The following is a 20,120-nucleotide window of genomic DNA, read 5'->3' as shown; positions in this document are numbered from 1 at the left end:
ATGCAGTAGAAGCATCGGCGGACACAACTGCGGTTTCTCTGAATGCCGAAATTGTGATGAAAGTGTAAAGATAAGTGAGCACGAATGCTACATGCAAAGGAGAAAAAGTCAGGGTGGTTACTGCGAGGATTATTGTACTTGCCACGGAAGAGGCACTAAACGATTTAAAATACATTTACGCAGAAAGGTACTACTTTTTCGATTTCGAAGAAGAACAAGATACAGGAGTACATACGCCAAAGTTGGTCGCTGTGCACGACTTCAAAGGAAACAGATACGAATATAGAAATAAAAATGAATTTTGTAAATGGTTGATATGACATAGGAACAGGAGGTATACGTGTACAGCGCACAATGCAAAGGCTTATGACGCGTACTTCATTTTGCTGTATTGTGTCAATAACGGTATTAAGATCAAAACCATTTGCCAAGGGACGAGGCTTATGGAGCCGAAAATACCTACCCTAAACCTCAGAACAACTGACACCATAAACTTTATCCAAGGCGGCCTCGCGTCGTTTCCAAAGACATTCGGCTTGAAAGAGTTGAAAAAAGGCTACATTCTGCACTTCTTCAATAAGCGCGAAAATCAAAATTACGTAGGGCAAATTCCACCGACCAAGTACTGTGGTGTTGACACTATGAAACCTGAAGCTAGAAAAGCGTTCTTAGAATGGCACGCTCAAAGGACGAAGGAAAACTACGCGTTTGACTTCTAGAAGGAACTAGCTTAATATTTCCATTCTGATGTCGACATATTGCGCCGTGGATGCATTGAATTTAGGCGAGATTTTCCTGGAAATAGCAAATATTGATCCAATTCAGTACATAACAATCGCTATTGTATGTATGGCTATTTACACGTCACAATTCCTTGAGCATAACACGATTGCTATAGTCAAAGATCAAAAGAAGGAAATGTTCAGCAAAGACTCAATTGCGTGGTTAAACACCTTCCATAATGTACAACATGCATTGAACGGCGGGGAAGTTATAATATATGGTGCAAAAGTTGACGGTTACGACGCAAGCACGAAAACCGTGTATCTATATCACGGTTGCTTTTGGCACGGTTGTCCTAAATGTTATTCGCCAGGTACTGTCAACAATGTGAACAATGAATCAATGGATGATCTCATCCCAATGACGGCAGAGCGAACACAAGCGTTGAGGAATGCTGATAACCAGCATTTGTCGAGATGTGGAGCTGTAAGTGGAAAAATTCTAAGGCTTACCAAGAGAACGTAAATAAAGCAATAAATGTCATAGAAACACTGAATCCTAGAGACGTGTTTTTCGGTGGAAGAACAAACGCTAGTAAATTGAAGGCTTCAGGAAAGAAGCTCCGATACATAGACTGCTGCAGTCTATATCCAACAGTGATGTTTTACGACGATTATCCTGTTGGTCATCCCGTACAGATACTGAGTCCAAAAAATACGACGAAGAATGGTTTTGTTTTGTTAAATGCAAACGCCTCGAGGCTTGTATCATCCTGTGCTTCCAGTTAAACAGGAAAAGCTTTTGTTCGCTCTATGTGCGAAATGTGTAAAAGAAAAAACTCATATTTGTTGCAACCTCGATTTTGGCATTGAATGGATAAGCACTATGCCAAAAAGCTATGCTTATCAAACATATAAAGGCAAACAGACTACCAAAATTAAAGGCTTCACTCTAAACTACAAAAATTCCGTAAAACTCAACATGAACACGATGACTGAATTAATACAGACTTCTGAAGATAAAGTTATCATGATTTCTATGATTACGAGAGATAAGAAGACAAAAAATCTGGTGAATAAATTTATAGCAAAAGAGTTTAAATTTACCTACGATAAGCGTATGCTTCCAGAGGAAAAAAACCCGGCATAACTGATACACTTCCGTATGGTTATTAAAGAAAAACTTTTGTATATATAAATGGAAACAGTGATTACAGAATACATCGAGGATCCTGCTCGTCGGTACGAGCTCATACTCGATGACAATATAGAAATAATTAGCACGACGTTCATCAACGAGGAAATAATAAAGGTGTCATATAAGTATTGCTAAGGATAATTTTATAGGTGAAAGCCTATAAAATTTCAAACTTGTGGCTGCCAAAAAGTACTCACAAAAAAGCGGCCACCAAAAAGTCGTTGCAGAAAAAGCAATAACAAAAAAGCGGCTACCACAAAATCGTTGCAAAAAAAGTGTTCGCAAAAAGTGTTCGCAAAAAAGCGGTCGCCAAAAAGTGGCCGCAAAAATTGTTCGCCTTATTTTGGCCAAAAAGATGCGGGTTTGTCCTCAACCGACGCCATTACCTGAAGTCGCCAAGATTTCGCAAAAAAGTGCTCGTCGAAAAGTTGCCAAAATTTTGCAGAAAAGTTACTGTTTAGAAGACCGCCGTAAAGTCGCCAAGATCTTGCAAAGAAATGCCCGCCAAAAAGTACTCGCCGTCTTTTAACCAATAAGGTGCGAGTTTGTCCTCAAACGACGCCCTTACTTTAAGTCGTCAACATTTCGCAAAGAAAGCGACCGCCAAAAAGTGCTCGCTATCTTTTGCGCAAAAAGATGCTGCTTCAAGGAGGCGTCACCCTTATGTAAAGTCTCCAACATTTCCTAAAAAAGTGCCCGCCAAAAAGTGCTGGCCATCTTTTGCCCAAAGAGATGCGCGTTTGTCCTCAAACGACGCACTTACGTAAAGTCGCCAAGATTTTGCAAAAAAGCGGTCGTCATCTTTTGCTTAATAGGATGCGGGTTCAAGAAGGCAGCAACTTCTGCGCAAAATGTTTTAAAATTTAAAGTGAAAAAGATATTGAAAATTTTTCACTTGGTTTTCACTTGGATTGTCCTATACCGACCCTTATACTACTCATTTGCAACCGTTAGCTGCACCTTCCAGCTACTTCTCTACGTAGTCGCCGCTCCAACTTAAAGCATTTGTTGTAGCATTGTACCAACTTTTCAGTAGCCTCGTCATAGAAGGAAACCTCTTGTGTTTTCGGGCAGTTCTCTACGCTGATTTACACCTCGTTGTGTGCGCCAAAATTGTGACTTTGTACCCAGCAATTCATATGAGCAGAGATGAAACACCGAGGGAGCCATTTACGGTCTGTACTGTGAGCGATCAGACATTCCTTTCTAAAATGCTTCGGGAGCATGTTCATTCTCCCTGCAGAGTGGGCGGAGAAATGTCATGAATAAGGAAACGTATGACAGTTATGTTATGTGGGCTGCATCATATCAGGCGAAATCTCTTACCAGGCCCTCATACTTGTCGGGAGACACTATTTTCTGGGCATCGTCAGGTGCTCACTGTGCGCTCGGGACCGAAAAAGAGCGAGGTGCCACGATCGCCGGGAATACTAGAGACACTGCCCAATACATCTGTGCAAAGCTTCAACGGATTTTCAGTGGGATTTCCATTTCCCCCCAATCGCACCTTGCTTTCCGGATGGCCCTCGCACAAACGAAGTGATTTTTAAATCGAAATTTTACATGATCATTCGATACAGTGGTCCCAAATTGATAAGCAATTATTTTAATTGATGCATGTTAACAGAAACAGTGAAACATGAAGAATAATCAATACGCCAGCAGCGAGTGGGCAGCGCTTCTGCATGGCTGTAGCAGTCAGCGTGGACCAGGGCAGTGCTCTCGCTGCTGGAGTGCTGAATGTTCTTCGTGTTTTACTCTCCATATTAACAAACATCGGTAAAACGAATATGACATAACCTAATTTTGCACCGCTCTGTCGGATAAGCACATAAAATTCCACTTTAAAAATGATTTTGTTTGTAATGGGAAACTAACCGAAACTTTCCATCGGCATGTGATGAGCTGATTTCTTTGGGCTGACTCGATCTATACGTTGTAAAAACAAAATTGGAAATATCTGCTAAAACGCCAGAGAAAATTCGTCTGGCGACTCTTAGAAGAGTTAACTCAGGGTGTAAGCTGTCTCTATTCCAAATGTTATCCGGACTGCGTCCAGCCATCTCAGCGTGAAGAAGTGACATTCATACTAACATACACACACAAACTTTCGCACTTATAATGCAGGTATATAAGATGTAAAATCAGCATACTCATACTCGACAAATTTGGGAATTTCATAGACGCTAGAATCCACTACAACGGAAGTTGTTTTTCGGTTTTGTAATATTTGCATCGTCATTGTCCTTCATTTCTATTTTTAGTAGTTTGTTGAGGAGTTACACAGTGGCACGTAAAGTGCCCTCCGCCACACGCCGTTGGGTGGCTTGCGGAGTATCAATGTAGATGTAGAACTCACCATGTCTTGTTCAGATGTCAGGCTCCTCAGTTGTTGTGCTGCTACATCGCCATAACATGAATATTCGTCCACGGCTTTCACATACACTTTTCATAAATTTCTTGCTAACTTGACTCTGTTTCCCTACTTCGAAACTTAACGGTATCTTATTCTTTACAGTAATATGATCCGAGACTTTTTATCTAATACTGGACGCTCAGGGCACCACATCTCAAATTTTTATTGAGATAATCTTTAGAAGCGGTATTTCATACGGCTTTTCATTGTCTGTAGTCATCTTTACATTTAACTGTGCTTCCTTTGGAGTTGACAGACATTATTGCACATAAATCGCTCACAGCATAGTCTCGACACAGTACACAGTGTAACATGTGGGGGCCCCAGCTGCCTGTCGTCTGCTAAAAAGCGCAGGTATCAAAACTGAAGAAGCATGAATCTTCAGCTGTTCGCATACAAAACTGCTTAAGACTGACCCTTTTTGGAACTGTCAACGTAGCTGAAAAATTGGATAGCACGTATAGACCGAAAACTGCGGAACATAACAAAGAAGTTAGATATAATAGATATGTTTAGATGCATGACTTGAAAGAACAGACACTGCTAACGATCCTCATCTGTACGAAGTATTTCGAAATTGATTCGCTGACTGCGAATTCCGTAACATCAACACTATTAGGTAACGGTATAGATCAACTACCCAATAGTAACGCGATTGCTGTTAGTCTAACGGAGTTTACAGTAAGCAAAAACCTACGGAAGACGTTTACGGATTGTTCTAAATTGTTGAAGCTAATATTCACAATTTCCATGACGTCGGTAGAAGCAGAAAGATGCTTTTCAACGTTCAAAAGAATAAAATCATTGTAAAGCAAATATTTGAGCCAGAAGGATTGTCGGCCTTGGCTATGCTTTTCACTAAAAGCATTCTCGTGAATGGAATCGCAGACTGGAATCAGAGGGTGAGTGACAAGGTTGCACCAATAAAAAAACAGGAGGGCAATTTTTCAATATAAGTGAGTTAAGACTAAGTGTACTTTAATGTATAATTTGTCTCTAATTTACTGTCCTTTAAATGACAAGTGTTTTAGCTCTACTAGGAATGTAGCTCATTACGTAATACCCGGTATTGTAAGATTTTTTCTAGACAATTAATAAACTGTAGCATGTCCTTTGACATAGCTAGTTTTCTGTCATCGATATACCTCAAAATTTTAGCAGGATCGTAAACTGGATTTAAGAAACTGAATTTTGTGTCTATCATACACCATATCCACCTTAACGAATGTCGGGAAGCCAGGATCCGAGATAAACAATTTTCTCCCTTCCAAGTGAGTCATATAAAAATGAAACATTCAGTGCAACACTAAACTTCAGACACCACCAGCCGCCACAGGTGCTAACATGTCAAAGAAAAACGCTAGTTAGGCCTGCTTATGCACCAACCTACTTTATCTTTTTTTTTAAGTTAAATTGTAACTCTGATCGTAAATTACATATTTCACTATTCCAACATTTTACTTTTACAGAAGAAAGTATTAGAATAATTACTGTTTCCGGTAAATCAGAACACTGTAAACTTCGCTCATTAAATTGCAATGTCTGACAGAAGTACACCCATTCATTTATAGTTTCATGTTGTACATTAAAAACAATGTTCCGAAATTTATATTGAGAAGTGGTATTCATAGCTATAATACTAGAAATAGAACATCTGTAGACATGCCACATCATAAACTATGTAAATCACAAAACTCCTACGTAGTCCTTGGACTAAGGATGTGTAACAGACTAAGCAAAGATATTCAAGAATTGCCTGTAAACATTTTTAAAGCCAGATTGTATAAGCTATGAGTAAAGAAACTTTTTTACACTGTTGAATTATTTGAAGATGAAAGTGCTGCTTTGTAACAAGTGGTTTCTACTTTTACTCATTTTACGGAGACTAAAGTACATTGAGAAATGTAAGGTCTTGACTTTGTCTATGGCTGTAACGAGCTGAATGACAATAAAATTTTATTATTATTGTTATTATTATGCTGCATAAGGAATCGTTATACCACTGTTGCTACTGCACAGTGCTAACTCAGTTTATGGAAGATATTTCGTGAGAATACATTTCAGTTACGTATAATTTTATTCTTGCCAAAACGAGTCCAGCAACAAGCTCTGTACAGACACGTGCACCTTGCGATGCGTCACAATCACATAGGCTGCATCTGGCGTCTGTTGCATCAAGAGCAAACTATCAAACAGAAAATGTTTCGAGCTGGACTGACACGAGCTCTTCCACAGGAGTGGTTTTGGAAGGTTTAGCTATTATTGGCTGTTCAGAAAGTGAAATTACTTGTCTTCTTTCTTCCATCAGACTTAAACATCATTCCGTCTGCATTCTGTAAGAAGGAGTACGCTCAAAATCTCAAATCTGCGTTTACACTCCATAGTGCTAATGTTCACCACTGGACGATGAGCATAAAAGTTCTGCATCCTATATTTTTACCAGTTCATGTATATGACTTACATTTCTGAGAGACAGTCAAGTTTATTGCCATATTAAGTAAATAACTCGATCTCATTGGAAGCCAGCCACCGGTGGCCATGTTTTAAGAAAAGCTGTACATAAAATTCATACATGTCAGCAGATGACCTCAGTACAGATTTTCAAAGAGACAAAGGCAACTAACCAGTCTATGAAGAGAAGTAAACATTACCCTTTGTACACTGTAACTATAATAACACCCACACATACACAAAACCAGTCTATAGCACATTGTTCTATCAACTAAAATCCAGTAATTTGCCACTATTCAATCAGTATCCAGATAAGGTAGAATACAGTGAACCAGCTAACCAAAATGGGCATTTTTAGTCTTTCAATGAGCATAAAAGACTTCATAAAATCTGAAAAGTTGTGGCCTCCTCTGCCATGGCCCTAAGAGATGCACTTCAGTGGCTCTGCTGGCACCTAATGTCTTGGCAGATATTGGATGTAATTTCCTGGTGGGTAGATGTCTCTTAGGTTTCATACTGATTCCAATATCAATTTAATCACTCTAAACTGCTTGACTTCTGTGGCCAATTTTGGCAGTTGTGGCTGCTAATGATCATAACATAGCCACTGTCAATCATTGTGTACTGGTACGTTAAATCAATAGTCATATTAATGATGTTTTATCAAGGGAGCCCACGTGCATTTGGCACCTATTAATATTCTTCATATAATCTCTGTGATTGTAAATTGTCTCATAATAAGCGACCTAACACGAAAACTGATTGTAAATAAAGTACACATACATATACTTAAAACAAATCTCTACATATAAATCCCAATGAATTGTGTATGAAGTACTGGTGCTATTTATTGCAAATCTCTTTTGAGAGAACTCATGCTTATAATTATGAGACTTTGAATTTATTTATGTAATGTCTGCTTTAATAACTGTGGAGACAAAAAATGTGTGTTGGTATTGCTATAGCATATATGATACGGAATGCAGCTTTGCCATAGTTCAGCAAGATTCATAAGCCTTCACACTGTTAAGCGTGACAGGGAGTATCTCTTAATGCTTATTTGATAATTCCTTCCCACTACCCTTACTCCTTTTCCTTTCTATGGACATTGTGAAAATTCTGATGCTGACTCTGAAGATAATGGGTTGAAGTATTTTTCAAGCAGGCACTCACACTAATTAATGGCATATTTCTTCTGCAGACCTCTTGTGTCACTATATATTTGAAGCTAAAGTCACTATTTCTTACAAGATATGTGGTAGTATGTAGTTTATTGTTTGCATCACATTCTGTGGGGTGTTTGGATTTTTTTGGTTCATGGACACACAATTTCCATTAGGTGATTTGCATTTGCAATATATGAGGTTCTTAATCATTTTTATACTTATAAATAACATATTTTATATGCAACAAAGACCACTTTGGCATGGCACCTTTCCTTTCTCTTGATTGAAGTTAAAACAGTTATTACCATTGTGTATGATTATTACTGTTCAAGTGCTTTTTAGTGTCATCATAAGAAACTGAAGTTACAATAATTTGTAGTAAACCACAGTTGGATCCATTGTTTTACTTTTCTATGTGCATAATTTCAGTGGATAATTGAAAACTGTTTTTTTTTCATTGAATTTACATGTTGAACTATCATTGTCAGTTTCTTTTCAGTGTGTCAGTGCTTTCTAATGAGAAATGCTTTAAATGCTTTCTAAAATAGTTCTCTTTGTTGTACTACCCAACCATGATATTATTACACTTGACTTCCCATGGCTGTTATCAGAAACGTGTGGTGACATTACAGTAAAGAGGTTCTGTGGTGACTAAGGAAAACACTCTCAGTACTTTCAGGTGAGTTGTGTATATACAGTACTACATAGTGGTTGAGTGAGTACTCATGAAATATTATCAGTAGTGAAGTGTGGTGTTATTCATAATCCAGAATACCCCTGAGAGTTAAAAACAGAGAAATATGCTGCGAAAGTGGAGAAACTGTAGAAATAAGGGAATCAGACTAACAAAACATTGCAACATTGTTGCTGAGTAAGTGCATTACTTGAGAGCAATCTGAACTTATGAAACTGGGCCAAATAAAACAGTGGTATTAATGGACGAAAAATGGCTGCATATGCATTATACTGTGAAAAAGTACTGGCAGTTTGAAGAATATCTAGGTGTAATGACTAATAGCACTGCAGGTCAAAGAACTATTGCTGTTCATCCTGTAGGAGCAATGGGTTTCATAGAGGTAGCAGAGTTGATTTATGATTCGAAATTGGAATCCCAGGATTATCATGAAGATAAGAATGGGGATAATTATCACACGTGGTTAAAAGAGAAACTGATTCCTCACACCCCAGCTGATAGTACTGTTGTTCATTATAACACACCATATCATACTTTTCAGACAAATAAAACCTCCACTACTGCAACTCAAAAAAAAGGCATAATGGAATCGCTCATTCAGAACAAAATCAGTTTTGAACTGTGCTTAACAAGAAGTGAGCTTCTACTAACTATGCATTACAATAAGTCAAAGCCTGTTTTTAAAACAGATGCCATTGTAAAACATAAGGGATATGTTGTTTTGAGGCTTTCACTACATGACTGTGATTTAAACCTTATACAGCTAATCTGAAATACACTGAAATGAAAAATTGCAAATAAAACCTGTCTTCCATTGATATAATTCCCTCAAAATAAGTAAGCGAAGAGTCTTTAAGAGTACCCAACATGACTGGTTAAAAGCTTGTGAACATATTGGTGCAGAGAGGTGGTTAGTGAGAAAAGCAATACAGAATATAATAATCAATGTTGGTCTGGAGAGTGAAGATGAACGTGACGATGACAGTGACATGGAAACTGACATGGAGGATGAAACTGGAATGCAGTCCTGTGAAACAGATATTGCAGTTGAAGAACTTCGTGTCTACCTCCTGCCTGATGGACAATCCACATCATAACTCTAACCACCACACCTGGTGCAGTTTCCATCGCATAACTGTAGTTGTGTTATTCTTTCTTCCTTCCGCAATCCCAATCACACACTGACTTACAATAAGCTGACCAAAGTGCCCTCACTCCCAGGTGCAATGATACTGTGTTCAACTAACGTAAGCTCAAATCAGCTTCTGCAGCTATGTGATAAATGTGTACCTGACATGCATTGTATAAATAATACAGCATTTATGAAGTTGAGGAAACATAAACTCCTAGGGTATTTGGTGAAGTAATAGAATAACCAGTGAGTCAAAAGACTGCTTGTATTCTTAATGGACATCATCACAAAATAATTACAGGGCCCAGTACATTATTACATGAAAACATAATTTATCAATTTACAACCACATTGTATTCAAGGCATGTAAAATCCCTGCCAGTGTGACAATCCTATAGTGATAACATAGGTACTTACAACTAGGATATTACATGTTTGTTTATTGTTCAAAGTGAGTTGTATTGATAGTCTGAATGACACAGGTATTTTAGAATATCTACTTTAGGCAAATAAATATATTATTGTATTCTACAATGGCCTGGTCTCTGTGATTCAGGTATTGCATAACTACAGTCAAAATGCGTTTATGAGCACTTTATGTCTTTGACCTAGCACATTGTACATACATTACGGTCACTTGTTTTCTCTCTCTCTCTCTCTCTCTCTCTCTCTCTCTCTCTCTCTCGACACACACACACACACACACACACACACACACACACACACACACACACACACACACACACACACACACACACACAACACACAAGCACAGATATATATACTTACACATGGAGGCACACACAAATGAATATTCTATTCCTTTCTTACCTTTTCTACTTTTAACAATAATGGAGCAATCGTTACAGCCATATGATAGCTTCTTGGTGTTCAAGCAGGTATGTATTAGTCCATATTTTTATAGATCACAGCTGCAAATTTCTTAAGCTAATTATTGGTTCCTAGTTTATAAAATGGAAAGCACCTTGTTACAGCAATGATATGGGTAATACTTTTACAAATGAAGGAATACGTAGAAGGAGATTTCAAAAACGAGTATTTCTTTTGATTTAGAAGAAAGTTATAGGTTTACCATTAAGATGTAAACTTTTTAGGGTATGATAAAGTTATCATCTCAATAGCTGAAGATCAAAGGAAGAATTTACTGATAAGAAAATATTCATTACTAGTTTTAGTGTGAAAATTTTTCAGTATTTAAATGGAAGTATGAAATGTGACTTTCAGTTAATGAAATCAGCAGAAAATACTTTCATATCACAGGTTCTGAATGTTATGATGGCACTTCAGTTACATTTATATCATCTGTGATTGAACTGCCCTACACAATTATTTTCTTGAGAAGTACCAAATTTGTATTATTGTATTTTTTCATGTCTAGAGCTGCTGATGCTTCATTCTTCTTAGTCTGAGTGTGCCACACCAGTACCTAAAACAATCACAAGAAATTATCACAAAAAATTGTCTGGGTCAGTATTTTTTTTAATAATTTGTTTGTCAATATTCTGTAATCATCAACTGACTGAAATTGTTAGTAATTAAGGTAAAATGATATTGCATACTTTTTCTATGCCTGAAGTGTATATTTTAATATTCCTACAAAGTACAGTAAAATACACTGAAAAGCCAAAGAAATTGGTACACCTGCTGAATATCGCGTAGGGCCCCCCGAGCATGTAGAAGTGCTGCAACACAACGTGGCATGGACTCGACTAATGCCTGAAGCAGTGCTGGAGGGAAATGACACCATGAATCCTGCAGGGCTATCCATAAATCCGTAAGATTATGAGGGGATGGAGGTCTCTTCTGAACAGCAAGATGCAAGGCATCCCAGATATGCTCAGTAATGTTCATGTCTGGGGAGTTTGATGCCCAGCAGAATGCTGAACATGTGGGGTGTTGCATTATCCTGCTGGAATTGCCTAAGTCAGTCAGAATGCCCAATGGACATGAATGGATGCAGGTGATCAGACAGGATTGCTTATGTATGTGTCACCAGTCAGAGTTGTATCTTGATGTATCAGGCATCTCTTATAACTCCCACTGCACATGTTCCACACCATTACAGAGCCTCCACCAGCTTGAACAGTCCCTTACTGACATGAAAAGTCCATGGATTAATGACGTTGTCTCCATACTCGTACACATCCATCTGCTTGATACTTTTTGAAACAAGACTCGTCAGAACAGGCAACATGTTTCCAGTCATCAACAGTCCAATGCTGGTGTGGACGGGCCCAGGTGAGGTGTAAAGCTTTGAGTTGTCCAGTCATCAAGGGTATATGAGTGGGCCTTCGACTCTGAAACCCCATATAAATTATGTTTTGTCGAATGGTTCACACGCTGACACTTTTTGATGGCCCAGCATTGAAATCTACAGAAGATTTGCACTTCTGGCATGTGGAACAATTCTCTTCAGTTGTCATTAGTCCTGTTGTTGCAGGATCTTTTCCGGCCACAGCAATGTTGGAGATTTGATGTTTTATCAGATTCCTGATATTCACGGCACACTTGTGAAATGCTCGTATGGAAAAAGCACCACTTCATTGCTACCTTGGAGATGCTGTGTCCCATTGCTTGTGCACTGACTATAACGCCACATTCAAACTCACTTAATCCTTGATAATCTGTCATTGTAGCAGCAGCAACCAATCTAACAACTGCGCCAGACATTTGTTTTCCTATATAGGCATTGCCGACTGCAGCGCCGTATTCTGCCTGTTTACATATCTCTGTATTTGAATGTGCATGCATATACCAGTTTCTTTGGTGCTTCAGTGTACTTTCCAATTTATCCTGGGTTTCTTAACATTCATTATGTACTAACAATGAAATGATTACAAATGATACTAACATCATATCTATTAAATGTTTACTGTAGTTAATAATGCAACCGTAATAATTAAACATAAGCAGTACCATACTTATATATGACAGAAATGAATTCAAGCAAGGATCTCTAATTCGATTATAAGGATAATAAGCTCATTCACAGTGCCACCTTCCGTCTATCACTGTGTGTACTAATGTATGTCACAGTTTTAAATTCCTCATTGTTATCAGTAATACAATATACACATATGTATGATGGAAATGGAGGGCAGCAGTCACACTACATAATTCTCAGAAGGTGAGAGGAAAGAGGACACTGAAGTATAACAGAGTAACATGGCATGAAGTAGTTGTCAAAAAGGCAGAAATTGAAAAAAAATTAAAAAGAGAGAAATATGATGTGAAAATTAATAAGAAATTTATATAATTTTTTTGCCTCTATAAAAGGAACAGTACAGTTTTTAACAAAAATGGACAGATGCTCTGGATGTAAATACTTCTCACAGAATTAAACTGGATGTGTTATTTACAGATATTGAAAGCTAACTATATGTTTTCCCTTGATGGTGATAATCAAATGCTACCATGTCTGTAATGAAATAATTACTATTCTCCACATTATTCATAGACTCATTACAGGTAGAATAAAATAGATATAAAACTGGAGAGATACAAACTTGTTGGGCAATGAATTGTAATTGTAGATAGTGAGACTTTTTTAGAAGTGGGGTGTTATACTACCTTATAAAAAACTATACAGTCACAAATGGAAGGAAAATTAACTAATGATCAAACTTACACAAACAGTCAAAATACCTTGCAGGGAAAAAGAAAGGAAAAAGAAAGCAAAGAAAATTTCAAATGATGCAATGTAAACATTAATGAGAATGAGAGTATCAATTAAAAGCAATAGAAGTATGATAGAATCTGCTGAAAACTGAACTAAACTATTCAGATGTTTTCAGAAGGATGTGAGAGGACATAATTAATATTTTGTAACAGAAATAATTGAAAACAGTATGAATATGAGGAAAAGCAAAACTTATGCTGAATAGATGTTACATTTAAGCAATTAAGTTGACATAAGGCACACTTACTAAAAACGGAGAGAAAGTTGTACATGCATTAAAAAGATTTCTGTAAATGTTTTTATACTTCTCTATCTGAATAAAAAACACAGAGAATGAATAATGATAACGTAGTAGTAATGTCAAATGCAGTGTATAAAGCCTCCAAGAGATGAGGAAAGGAAAGGCATCTGGAAATAATGGCGTTTCAACAGAAATAATTCAAGTGTGAGAAAAAAGTAATAGAAAAGAAATAGGCAAGCATTATCACAGAAGATCTGTGGAGTAAGATAAGTTCCACAAGATTTGAATGATACTGTAATTCACAGAATGATATTATGTAACATCTGAAGCTGCTGTATAATTTATTTTAAGTGTGGGACTGGTTTTGATCAGAAACCAGTTTCCAATACAAAGTTTTGTAACTGTGGATTTCTAAATATATTTCATGACAAAATGTTATATATAAATATTATATATAAATATAATATATTAAAACTAATGTCAAAATATCATATTTATAAACAACATTTTGTCATGCAAAGACAGTTGCTTATACGCAACACAAGCTGATGATAAAAATTTGTGCTGGGAAATGGCCTCCAACCGTAACTGCTTCTACAATTAAAAATAAATTATACAGCAGCTTCATGTGTTACTTAATGGCATTTCTATGATTACTCAGAGCTATGGAACTAAATCAAAGAAAACTATTTTTGAACATTGTAATTGTTCTACTTTCACAAGTATGTAGACAGTGCAGAGATAAAATTTTGGATCTGCTGCTCTAATTGCCATAATGTACAGATATTCACTAAAATTATCTCCAGCTCCATAGAAAGAAATTGGATTTGACTGAATTGGAAGTAAAATGAGGCTTTAGAAGCAGATGTAGCACAATGGATTATTTGCAAGTCATGAACAAAATTATAGAATAGAATGTGAGTAACCACTTTTGCTGCAATTTATAGAATGAGGAAGCTTCTGATTTGTTTTAAACAAATCTGTACTATTAGCCCTCATGAAACCTATGTGTATCAATGCTACAGATTCCATAAGACTCCGTTATAGTGGAATATTCAGAATTGAAAGGGCATCAGAAAGGATGTTCCATAAGACCAAAAGTACTATCTGAAACTATGCATAATAATTTCATATCCATAAACCGAAAAAAGTAGGAGGAATACATGTTACAGGAGCATACTGTATATGAATCACCTTCACTTTGGTGAGGACATCATATGATTTCTCTACAGTACAAATAAACTTCCACAATTAATGGAGGAAATTAATAGACAAAGTTAAAAGTAGATCTGAGGCCCCATCACAATAAAGCTAAAATAATGTATAATCAATACATCAAAAAGAAATCAGCACAAATTAGCAAGGTCAAGGGGAAAAAGTACACTGGGAAGACAATGTTGATTTTGATCTGATGATGGCATATGCCACCTGGGGGATAGTAGCTGTACTGATAATGGTTTCAACATTGTCTGCCAATAAATAGCATAGTGGCATAGCCACCAGAGTGCCATTTGTGTTTTCCCTTTGATAGGAAATGCTCACAGCCAGAAGGTTTAGTGTGGTGCAAATGTATGAAGCAAAGAAGTAACCATGCCATCATGCCATGGAGACACGCTCATGATTCTTGCAGCCAACTAAGTGAGTCTGAAATGGGTCACATTGTGGCCTTCGAAGTGAAAGGATACCATACAGATTGTATGTACTGCGTAAGTTGTGCAATGATGCTTGTATCAGTGGTCATGTAAACACTCTCACACCCATAAATGAAGTTCTGGATGTCCACACAGTACAGATGCCCACCAAGATCATTGTATTGTAAGGGCAGCAGTGGCAGATTGTACAGTTACCATAGCACAGATATGAGGGCTTATGAGCCCAGGTGTGTCAACACGAACTGTTGCCAACTGGTTATTAGCAGTGGAACTACAGGCAGGCACACCTATAGCCCACCTTCCATTCATGTCACACCATCAACGTGTGTGGCTTGACTGGTGCCATCAGTGGATCACTTGGAAGATGGAATGGTGCACTGTGGTCTTCAGCAATAAGAGCAGATTCTGCCTGCATGCAAGTGATGGTCATTTGCACTTATGACATAGACCAGATGAGCACTGTCTCAGAGTACATTCATCCAGACACATTGGCTGCATCTCAGGCCTTATGGTCTTTGGTGCAGTGAGGTACAACTCTCATTCACCTTTGGTGTTTGTGGAGGGGATGCTAACAAGTGCTCAGCATGTGCAGAATATTATTAGACCAGTCCTTTTTCCATTCTGGCAACAGGAAGGTGATGTGTTGTTCCAACAGAATAATACTCATCCACATGCTGCCTGTGAAATTCAATGTGCTGCGTAAAACATGCAGCAACTTCCCTGGCCAGCACGATCTCTGGACTTGTCTCCTATTGACCACATGTGGGGTATGATGGGACAGGGATTCATGTGACTCATCGACTAACAACTCTTACAGAACTATGTAAACAGGTGGAGCAAGTGTGGCATAACATATCCCACAATAGTATTTGCCATCTGTATAATTGGCTGGATGCCAGAGTCAGTGCCTCCAATGCCACCCATGGAAGCTACACCATGAACAAATATGGGTGTTTCAACATGGGTTGATACCTGGTACATCAGAACTGCCTGTGGTATTGATCTTGAAATGTAATCATTTCATGTACACCATATTTGCTGTTGTGACTATAAATCTTGAGTCAACTGGAAGCCTCTAAAACAGTGTACCAATTTTTTTCCAGCAGTGTATAAAAAGTCCACGAGTTTTTGTATTTAGGGCAATTGAAGACAATGGTTGATTGGACAGCAAAAGAAATACTCTACAAGAGGTAAAATAGCATGGGGTGCTTTTGGTAAACAAACCAAATTTTCAAGATCAAGATACTGACATGTCTGAAGCACAGAGATTGCAGACAGTGTCTGTAGCAAACATGGATTTTGGCAACATGATGTGGACTTTTAATGAGAAAAATATTCAAAAGATGAGTGTTGTTTGGTTATCAATGGAGTGATGTCTGTTGGGAATTACTGGGAGGTATCAACAGACAAATGAATATACCAGGGATTAGATTGAAGCACAAAATTTAATCACCATGATACTGAAAATAAAGTAGAGGTAGACAGGAGATAAGAAAAGATGAAGAAGACAACCTAAAAAAAGTGTATAGATGACATTAAGAAAAATATAGATGTAGCATGGAGGTGTAACTCTGAAGACCGCAATGCACTGAAATGTCTACAGAAGGCCTTTATCTAGCAGTGAATGTCAAATGGCACCTACTACAAATGCTGCTGCTGCTGATAATAATAATAATAATAATAATAATAATAATAATAATAATAATAATGGTGATGACAGTTTTCTGTTGACCAAAACTGTCTATCTTCACATGGATACACTCACAGGCAACAGTTTTGTTAAATTGAAAAACAATTGTATAAGGAAGTAATTTAAAAATATCAAATTTTCTTTTTTAATAAAGTTTGGTATTTTAATAAACATCCCGGCCTCTGTTATTAAAATTTTAAAGTAGCAAATATAGAATGTACATAGCACACAGATTTTCTCTCTCCTTAAAATTTATGTAGTGATAGATACCAAATTCTGGTACAGTTTATTTTGTCATTGATATTCTATTTTTCCATAAAATAATATTCCCTTACATATTGGCTTATTTACATGGCCCATATGATCATATACAGACAATGTACTGTATGATTTTGGACTTAATGGGTTTAATGTTACCTTGGTGCAGTTGTTGGCTTTTAGTTCTATTTCATGGGGCTCAAATGGTGCCAGGCTTTTCAAAAAACCATCTTCTTCAAAGCCAGGCTTGTATGGCATGGAAGCTTTCGGTCTCTGTAAATATAAAGTTATGAAACTTTTACATAAATACATAAGGATTTCTTATAGTATAGATACATGCACCTGTTGAGCAGATAAGTAAGAGTTCATACATTCTTCTCTTATTCTCAGGTTGTGATAACACTTGAAAAATCAAACTTCGCCAAATACACTCAATAACTGCCTTGTTTACAAAAATAGTTACTACAAATAATTAATTACACTTCTGTACTTCTCTATTTAATATTGAAATGTTAGCAGTGGCTTACCTGCAGCAAGAATTCCACACTGACTGCAAACCCTGCCATATCTACAGGAAATTTGCGTCCAGCAACCCAACCATCATAGAAGCCCTTGAATCTGCCATCTGCAACCACAGGTGTGCTAAGACCATATTTTGTGCACAAGCCTACAGGCCACATCGCTACTCTCTTAGTAGATCGCATCTGTAAGAAGTACAAGACACTGATTACAGAAAATACTGTGCCCTAAAAAAGAATCATTAGATTAAAATTAGACACCTCTAGCACATACGAAGTGAAACTGTGAGATACAAGAAAAGGAATGGATGAGAAGGCGGCAAACAGAGAGATAGTGGGTGAAGAGGGGGTAAAGACATGATAAAAATGAGACTTTAGATAAATCACACTGCAGGTCAGACCCGCAATTTATTGGACAGTTTTGGCTGGGAAGTTTTAGACCACCCAGCCTATAGTCCTGATCTTGCACTGAGCGATTACCATCTGTTCCTCCACCTCAAACAACACCTCAAATGGCAGTGAACTCTTAGTTATCAGAGCAGGCAGCAAGTTTTAATGAAGAGGGTATTTTAAAATTGGTTGAGAGGTATGATACATGTTTCAACAAACTTAGCAACTATGTCAAAAAATAAAGTGAAGCATTTACTTTATGAAAATAAATTTACTTTTTTGAAATAACCTTTCATTGTGTACCTATATTCAAATGGACCTTACTTAAAAAACATGCCTCATATTTAGAAGGAGGTTTTTATTTGCTACTATCAGGCTTCATGAGGTTGTTAAAATATTTAAGGCATGCACATGCTTCACAAAATTCAAATAAAAAATTTGGGCTGATTTTCTTGTAATGAGTAATAAGCAGAGTACTAGACTGAGGAAGCATGGTATTGTTCAAAATTTAAAATTGTAATTACCACCTTTTGGACTATCACACAATATTTACAATGTGAATGGCATCTCTGGAAACTGTAGCTGTTGTTGAAGTAGGTGTAATAGGATCTGCTGATGTTTAATTGTACATGAGGCCCTCTTTCCAATTTTTAATTAACCAGAAATTAAATACTATGTATGTGTATTGAATCATTTTCAACATATTCACTACAGTGACAAGACATTACTTATAATGGGGCACTAGTTTTCCAGTTGCTTTGGCAAATAAGTCTGTGGTCTGTTAATTGGGCCATCTCGTTATGGTGCCCAACAGCTTCTCATTTGAGGATCATCTCTAATGAGCGTGTCACTGATGTAATGGTAAATCCTAATCATCCTTACTCATTTGAAGGAGCATAGTATGTCTACCACTGGGTAAACAGTCAGTGTGGCTGCATATCATTTATTATTGGGAAATCTATAAATTTTCTTTACAACCATTGGTAGGTACTTGCTATCATGAGGCATTATGCTGCTGCATGATAAGGTACTGTCCAACAACATGCTGCTGGAGGCATTCAGGATCACTTCCAGTTATTTAAGTGGAAGGGGCTTAACAGTTCGGACTGGTTTCAAGCTACTTCCATCATATTCCGAAGATAAAGAAGTAGTTGGGCAAATGTAATTTCATCTCAAATGAGGAGCCGCAGGAAATCGTGATGGCTTGGCTTGACTAGCAGCAGCCTTTTTTGAGAGGGGACTGGAAAGCTGGTAGACTATTACAGCAAATGTCTCAATGACCTTGGTGATTATACTTCAAAACAGTAATTCTATGTACTACCTGTAAAAAAACTCTTTTTAAAATTCATTGTTATTCCAAATTCTGAGCCTATCAGAGACTGACAAAGAAACAGAAATAAAAGCATTGTCCACTTAATTAAACTTTGAGTTTTACTTCCCATTGTGTTACACTACTCAGCTAAGCTGAAGTTCAGTTTTGGAAATGTGGTATCTGATCTTTAAGCATTTTTAAGTACCAATGTTTGCATGGCACTCACTGCTGACAGAGTTCAAGTTTAGGTGTTGTAAGTTAGTAAAAGTGTGACATCACCCATTATCCCAGACAAACCTTTAAAATGCCCCACACTGATGACTTTTCTTGTCGGTAGAACAGCACATATATTAAAGCAAATATTCAGTTCCACTGACGGAGCTTAGTGGAAACCTTTCTACATCTCTCTATTAACTGCAAAACACTCTTCTTTTTCTCATGCTTTTGTTTTGCATTGGTGCAGGATCAACATGTTTATGAATGGATTTGGCATGGTTAATTTAATGGGTGGCCAAATGGCCTTCTTGTTGCCACTCCTTGCCCCTTTACCCCTTGGGATGGAATATGTGCACCCCAACTA

At 37.3% G+C, this 20,120-nt stretch overlaps 1 protein-coding gene across 1 annotated transcript in view; it reads right to left on the bottom strand.

The window, feature by feature from the left end:
* Window positions 1–10,026: 10,026 nt before the first annotated feature.
* Window positions 10,027–20,120, bottom strand: part of LOC124722549 (galactosylgalactosylxylosylprotein 3-beta-glucuronosyltransferase P-like) — a 296,338-nt gene continuing 286,244 nt past the window's right edge. The window contains exons 6-8 of the mRNA XM_047247691.1: window positions 17,848–18,024; window positions 17,480–17,593; window positions 10,027–11,226 (exon numbers count right to left, since the gene is read on the bottom strand). Coding sequence (XP_047103647.1) covers window positions 11,119–11,226; window positions 17,480–17,593; window positions 17,848–18,024 — 399 coding nt within the window. The 3' untranslated portion in view covers window positions 10,027–11,118. The remainder of the gene's footprint in view (window positions 11,227–17,479; window positions 17,594–17,847; window positions 18,025–20,120) is intronic.

This window comes from Schistocerca piceifrons, chromosome X (genome assembly GCF_021461385.2).
Source record: "Schistocerca piceifrons isolate TAMUIC-IGC-003096 chromosome X, iqSchPice1.1, whole genome shotgun sequence".
Classification (NCBI taxonomy): domain Eukaryota; kingdom Metazoa; phylum Arthropoda; class Insecta; order Orthoptera; family Acrididae; genus Schistocerca; species Schistocerca piceifrons.
Note: the sequence above shows the minus strand (reverse complement) of the source record. Positions and strands in the feature narration are given on the sequence as shown.